The 7,546-nt window shown below is 40.0% G+C and overlaps 2 protein-coding genes across 2 annotated transcripts in view; one reads left to right on the top strand and one right to left on the bottom strand.

The window, feature by feature from the left end:
* Window positions 1-2,552: 2,552 nt before the first annotated feature.
* Window positions 2,553-7,219, bottom strand: THG1L (tRNA-histidine guanylyltransferase 1-like (S. cerevisiae)). Its single transcript, XM_009893448.1, has 6 exons — window positions 7,185-7,219; window positions 6,443-6,619; window positions 5,803-5,972; window positions 4,985-5,073; window positions 4,264-4,371; window positions 2,553-2,934 (listed from the first exon to the last, which is right to left on the bottom strand). Exons 1-6 carry the CDS (start codon window positions 7,217-7,219, stop codon window positions 2,773-2,775), a joined length of 741 nt encoding a protein of 246 aa, XP_009891750.1. The 3' UTR covers window positions 2,553-2,772.
* The window catches only part of SOX30 (SRY (sex determining region Y)-box 30), a 9,369-nt gene continuing 9,040 nt past the window's right edge, over window positions 7,218-7,546 (top strand). The window contains exon 1 of the mRNA XM_009893436.1: window positions 7,218-7,243. Within this exon, the coding sequence (XP_009891738.1) occupies window positions 7,218-7,243 (26 nt within the window). The remainder of the gene's footprint in view (window positions 7,244-7,546) is intronic.

Genomic DNA, 7,546 nt, shown 5'->3' with positions numbered 1-7,546 from the left:
GGTTGCGGGCGGCGCGGCGCGGGGAGGGGAGACCGCGGAGCACCGCCCGCAGCCGGGCCCGGCCCCGAGGGGCGGAGCTGCCTCCGCCCGGGGAGCGGGACAGGCGGCGCTCCGGGGGGTACCGGGACTGCGATGTTTCCCTCCGCGCAGCATCTTCGGTTAAGTCCCTGATGCAGCTCCGTCGCCGGTCTCTGTACCGAGGCCTTTCCCGAGCAGGGACCTCGCTCCGGCTGCCCCGGGGCCCGCGCAATGAAAGGGCACCGGGCAACAGGTGGCTGCGATGTGATTTGCGTTGTAGCCCTCAGCAGGGCAGACAGTGCAGGAACAGGTCTCCCAAGGAAAGCAAGGCAACGCCTGTTAATGCTGCAGAGTGGTTTTACCATAACGGATTCCACCACCCACCATTAATCTTTCATAACTGGTTCCTGTACGGTGAATGGTTCCCATTGCAGCAATACAACATCAGCCAGAGGAAACACCCATTTCTTCACTGGGTCACAGTATGGGGCTTGGGCACCTATAGAAACACCTATAAGCACAGGTGTAGGACACAGGTCGAGCTGTGTGCGCCACTAACACCAGTCTGGTTCTGGAGCCTCAGGAAGATTTATTTTCCCCTACAGCTACAAAGTCAGCATGTGGATACCACAGGGAGTTTCTTTCTCTAGTATTTATATTACTACAAATTAAAGGCCATGGCTGTACAGACAATCCATATCTTGGTTCCAAAGTCTGCATCCATATGCAAACAGGTATGTTTACTTATTACATATTATTGTAAGGGTCTGAGTTAATTAGAAAATGCCCATTTTTTACACACACACACAATGTACATAAATACATTGTAGAATGCATGCATCAGGTAGTCATAGTATATATGATTAAAAAACCCTACATAATACTTCCCAAGCATGAATCATAGTTACCAAAATTTTTTTTTCCAGCTTTACTCAGACTGCAAAATCCAGCTGTTACCACCCCTGGAACAATTGCTTTATATGTAATGCCCGAAGTCAGGCACCAGATAGTAACATATGGCATTTCCAAGTCAAATAAACCACATTTGTGTTACAAGACAAAACCCCCAGACAGACAGATAGGAAGTTCTTAGTGGTAAATGACTGCTGCAATGACTCATTCAGAGTCATCATCTCACACAACCCCTCATATCCTCTCTTCCTAGGAATTACACATCCCATTCTACAAACTAAAAACGATACACATCCTCTCATTGCATGTACTTCACTTCTCAGTATTAGCACACAGCAGTGGAGAGGAAGCCCTGTGCTATTATAAACCCACAGACTCACTGTTTAATCTCAGGAAGAAACTGCAAAGTAGTAGTTTACATCAGTACCTGTTTAGGTACCTGTTTTTTTAAAAAAAACCCACCACTACTACACAAAAATGTGTAAGTTCTTCCTGTGGGAAGGGGAAGGAGTAGGCTGCTACACAAATTCATGGGAAGCTCACTCAGTACTGACCGTCTTCAGCCACATTTCATCCTTTCTTTCCACTTTTATGGCCAGTCCCAACTGCTGTCTATCCCTTAGCAAGAGCCTGCCAGACTACTGTTCGAGCACTATATTTTTGAAACTGGTACGGTTAAACGCAGGAAGAATATCCTTATAAATACCTATTATGTAATTATAGTTGTATTTCTATACTGAAATAGGTTATTTCCCTCAAATTCCAGTTACAGTGGAACATGCCCCCTTACATTAGCGGAAATACTTCTGCTCTGAGAGGTTGTACCATTTAACTCTTTTGACAAAGAGTCTTAACTGATAGTTAAACCAGAACAAAACTGTGCATAGACCAGGCAACACACATTCCCGCGTTCCCTCTAACGAACATGTATTGTCTGGACTGCTAAGTCTTCATCATCCTCAGGAAAATCAGGGAAGAGCAATACAAATTCTTGTTAGCACCCTCTTTACAGGCACCAGCAACATTCCCCTGTGTTGCTACCTTTCACTCTACGGCACAGCAGGAGACAGACAACTTCCCAGGCCACGGAAGATGAGAGCACAATGTCTACCCAGTTCTTAAGATACTGTACAGACTTGAATTCTGTTAACTTGACTGTTTGAAACATTCACCAATTACTAGTAAAAGTACCAGGAATGAGAAAAGCAAAGTAATAAACACCGCAGGGAAGAAATTGCTATTATTTTTATTTTTAAAAAGTATAAAAATCCTGTACATTTGTCAAAAGCTGTTAAAATCAGTCATAGGAAACTGCTGGGCTACTCCGTCTCCTTTCTGAAAGATTCAGAGACATTAGGCAGTTGAACAGTTTGTCACTAATCCGACTAAACACACTGGCCTTGAAATGTAATATTAAATGCCAATTGAAGTACTCTGGTCCATCTTAGTCGAAACAAAAATCAAAAGAATTTTTCTCCTCTGCTTTTAACAGTTCAAATATGCAAGCTTTTTTATAGTTCGGTAGTTCAGTAAAATATCTCATGGTTTAAATGCTATAGAAGTGCATGAAATTTCTATACACTTTTCCTACAAATAAGCACGTACAAGGAAGCAGTCTTAATTTATGAGTTCTTAACATTCAAAATATAATATGATTTTAGGTTTTCCGTATCAGCATATCCTTGCATGTCAGACAACATACCAATGTCTTTTTTTCAGGCAAAAACAGTGCTAAAACCAATGTAGTTGTTGAAGAACGTTACAGCCACCGTTCATACACCTCACTTGCCAACAACCCAAGCAGAGCAAAAAATAAACAACCAGTTATACTTATCAGAAATATCAACTATCCTCGGCCAGAATCTCAGGATATTCCTCCCAGAACTGGTCCCCAATAATGTCACAGTGCAGGGGAACAACTTTAGTCCTAGTCCGGGTCACTTCAACTTCCTTTTCTTCTGTTTCCTTCGGCAGTTTTATTTTCTTAGTCATGACTTCATTAATCTGAAAATGCAGTTGACACATTAGCAGACGTAAAAGACTCCAGAGGGGATTCACAAATGGACAACAAACAAAGCCACAACAAAAGCAACTATGAACCCTACAGCATACTACAGAATTTGAACACTAACTCTTTTGAAAGAAAGTCTATTCTCAGTTCAAAGACTAACACATGAGCAGTTGAAACTGCATGCCATCATCACATGGCTTGAAGTTAGCTGTGAATTCACATAACCGACTGCAAGAATTCCTGAATAAAATACGATACTTAATTTGGAGCTATATGGAAAAAAATGTGAAATCTTGCAAATGACTACAATTACCAAGAAAAAAAGTATGTAAAAGGAAGAAGTAGAATATATTTCCAGGTGGGAGCCTCTATCTGTTCTAAGTAGTTCTATTATTTCATTTGAAGTAACTGGCCAAAATAAAGAAAAAAAAAAAAAAAAAGGATTATCAGTTTTTTACATATAGAAGTTGAAAGGCTGAACAAGTTACAGAGAACGCTCAGCATAGACTGATCAGGCCCTGATCACATGAAACAGGTATTTCCAACTAAGATCTACTACAGTACAATAAGGCCATAAACATTTATTATTTTCTGGGGTCTCATCTCATACAAAACACAGGACAGGAATTTTTAAAACTAATTCTGCATCAATGATGTAATCTGAGAATGATGAAAATTTCAAAGTTAACATTAAAAGGAATTCCCCGTTAACAGCTGTACTCCTTACTACATTCCTTTACAGAAGTAGAAAAGGACAAAGCATACTATGAGCCAAGCTAACTTACTGAACAACAGTTTGTAATTCCTTTGCAGTGGAAATACTCGGAATCTAACCCTGCGAAGGGCCTGGCACATGCCCCGGTGGTTACCATATCAAACCAACAACAGTCATTAAAATGTAATTTTTCAGGAAGCAGAATACTTCCTCAATTTTCAAAGCTGGTAACACTAAGGAACCAACTGTATGATTCATTAAACGAGGGAAATTTATCTAGAATACACATCAGTCTTGTGAAATTCTACACATAAAATGTATCTCAACAGATGACAATGTATCTCAACAGTCATGATTTGTACTTAAGCTAGACTTCAGGGACTAATTTTTACACTATGCTCATAGATAAAAATATTTGAAAAACACCTCCAAAAAAATTAGTCATCTTACACATCGTTATGCGGCAGATATGGTTAGTTTTAAAATATATTTTATACGTATAGACATACATTTGGGATACGTCTGGTGATCTCAAAGCGTAGCTAGTCTGCCATAGCATAGCTGTTTAAAACACAAGTATGAAGCAAGTGGTAATATAGTTTTTTACCTTCTGCCATATTAAGACAGTTCCTTTTCTATACATCAAAGGTTCATTGTTGTAGTTGATGTTGAATTCAGAAAATAAGATTTCATTCTTATCTCCAGCCAAAGTTCCCTGAGAGGAAATGAGAAGAAAAAGTACTCTTACAGAAAACACACAAACTGAATCTCCAGGGTAAGACCTGGGTGAATATTGCAAGTAAGACTGACATTTATACAGGATTTTTGCCTTTAATTTACAAGGTTTAATTATCTCTCCCAACAAAGGAATTATTTCCAACTGCCAAATCAGGATATTAAAACAGAGAGGTTTTTAATTACGTTTTCAAGACGAATTGAAGAAAGTCAACAGACTCCAAAAGAAAACAGAAATAATCTGCTGAAGTCTGCACAATGAGACAAAATACTGCAGAAGGGACTGGGAATCAATAGTAGTTGAATCCTGCCACTGTACTTCGTGCTTATGGATACTGGATGTTTATATGACATTTTAAAGATTTCTGAACATGCTAACTAAGAAATTAAAATCCTGCTAATTTTTGACAAAAAATACATTATTTGCTAATCATATTAACATCTGTACAATTTAAGAAGTTGTTGAATCCACACCTGCAAAATTATTGTAGTAAGAACAGACAAGCCAGCTAGGGCTGCTAGGTAGGCTTAGCAAATCTTACGATTTTCTTTGTAGCTAGAAAAAAAAAAAACCGACCTTAAGAGAGTCTCACCTGAAGCCTATCCTGTGCTTGCACTGGTGTCAAACCACTTCGCTGTACAAGCATCCAAAACACTGTATTATAAAGATTATTAATATGGCCTATAGAAAAAGAGATAAGAGTGAGAGAAAGGGTATTTAACAAATCTGAGTGACTACTCAGAAAAAAAAACATACAGGAAACATCCAAAAATAAAGGGGAATTAATAACATCAGTCGCTAGAGAAGATGCAATCTTTCTGACTCATTTTTAAGGTACTGCATACCATAAGAATGAGAAGAGGACAGATTTCATTATAAAATACTGACAAGGGAGAGCAGAGGTGAGAGGTGTTTATGTGTAATGTAAATTATCTCCATCTACGTTAATGGAGGTAACATAGATCTAAAAATCTAACATACTAACGAAAGCCTAGAAATTAAATCCAATGGTCGCATGGAATAAGCAGCACTTTTGATTGTACAATTTTGCTACATGGTGTGAATTCAAACATTCACAAATTCAAACATTCATTAAAGAAGATTACTTTGGCTAAACAAGCCTGGAACATAAAAAATAATGAATTAATTCTATTAATAATTCTAATATTTTCTGGGCTGAAGTCACTCCCAGCATGCAACAAATATAGTTGTAGCCTGAAGACTCAGACAGTATTTCCACATCCATACAAAGCCCAAAACAATTCTAATATTGTTTATTTAAAAATACCATCCTACCTGCTGTTCTCTCACTGATACCTATACACACAAATACACTGGCAATAAAGGCATTTCTATTCAGAGAGGAAGAGAACTCAACTGCACAAATCTCCGTTTTCTAGAAACACTTACAATCTGCTTGTCTCCAGCTGAGGTAGTCCTTTAAATTTTGGTTGCTGGGATACAACACAATTCGTCCATCAAATCCTGGTGGGTACAGAAGCTGCTGGTCCTTAAAGTAATCCTTCCAATAGAAAACATAACTTGAGGCAAACTGGGAGACCACATGAGTCATGAACTTACTTGCAAACATGAAGGAAAAGGAAAAAAGAAAGAAATATGTCAATATGATTATATATCTGTGATTATCTGAGGTATGAGGAGCAATAAGTCTGGTGGAGAGCAGCATTTCTTAAATAACGGCCCAATATATCAGCTATGCCATAAATTCTTCTGAGGAACAGGAAGTACTGAGAATCAAGTAAAAGAGTTTGGAAAATGAAACATTTTGTTCAAAGAATGTCTGCTCTAACAATGTTTGCTTCTAATGTTTGTTTTATCAGAACTCTTTTAAAAACTCTACCACTGAACGTATTTTCCTAAAAGATCACACGCAGAGTTCACACAAAGAACCTGAACTAATTGTAGTGTATACACCCAAACACAGCCCTGCTCCCAACCTCTGGGTGTAGCTAAGGGCAGATCTCAAGAATTACAGGTTTAGAGAAAGATGTTAAAAACAAGTTCACTTATGTATCAAAGCAGCTCTTACCTTGCTCTTCTTTTAAACCATCTACTCTTCTTTTTGAAAACAAAACTATATTCATCACTCTGTCCATAAGCAATAGCAATATCCTCCAATTCTTGCATCACTGTCTGGGCACACTTGGTCATCAGATGAAGAGCACGGTCATCATTTGGCTTTTTGAACTCATGCTGCTCAGAAAACCTTCAAGGCAAAAACGGTTGAATAAGAATCCCTTAAAAAGCCACTAAAAATGCCAACTCATTCATTTTCCCCATAGTTGCTTTCTATGATTATTGATTTCAGGTATACTGTCCATACTGACACAGAATTCCCTCCAGGTGTGAAAAACAGTAACAAAAATATTTTTATACATTCTGGATAACCCATTCTCTTTCTCATTTATATCCCACTCTAAGCAGTCCTTCAAAATGACTGTTTTCCCTATTTTTCTTGGAATAAGAGGCTAACAAATACTATTTTCTGTAAATTCACTTTCTCCTAGCGTGTCTTCTGGTCCAACAATGGCAACATTATCAGTAGACCTGTCAAAACACAAGAGCTTTACAAGAACCCCATGTGACTAAACCCGAGATCAAATCCCCAGGAAGAACACATCACCTACCACTCGAGAGAACTGTGCTCTATTTATCCTAAAGAAAGGCGAATGCCACGCAGACACTGACTCCCAAAACAAATAAATATCGCCGTATACCAGTTGCTGTCCCTCTCCCAGCACACCCAAGGCACTGGTATACTATTTCCCTACCGCCCTGCCAAGGGCACAGTTCTGAAGTTGCCCATGGCCCTTGAAGACAAACCCCCGCAGTAACTCCGTGCCCTAGAGAGGCCTAGTAAAGGGTTCATGGGGATTTCGGGGGAAAGGAGTCTTTGTAACCCCTGCACCTGCTGGATTCACGCAGCTCGGGCAGGCAATAGCCAAGGCCAACCGCAGGGCACCAGTCAGGATCCCTCCTCTCGGCTCAGCACTCAGAGCCCACACCTCCAGCGCCTTGAGGCCGAGCAAACCCCGAAGTACCCCTCCCGCCGTACCACAGCCCCTACCCTCCCGCCCGCTGAGGCGTCGCCATAGCGACCGCACCGCTACAAGCGCCCCGGCCATTGGCTGCC

Source organism: Charadrius vociferus, unplaced genomic scaffold (genome assembly GCF_000708025.1).
Source record: "Charadrius vociferus isolate BGI_N301 unplaced genomic scaffold, ASM70802v2 scaffold1041, whole genome shotgun sequence".
Taxonomy (NCBI): domain Eukaryota; kingdom Metazoa; phylum Chordata; class Aves; order Charadriiformes; family Charadriidae; genus Charadrius; species Charadrius vociferus.
This window is presented reverse-complemented; position numbering and strand designations above follow the sequence as displayed.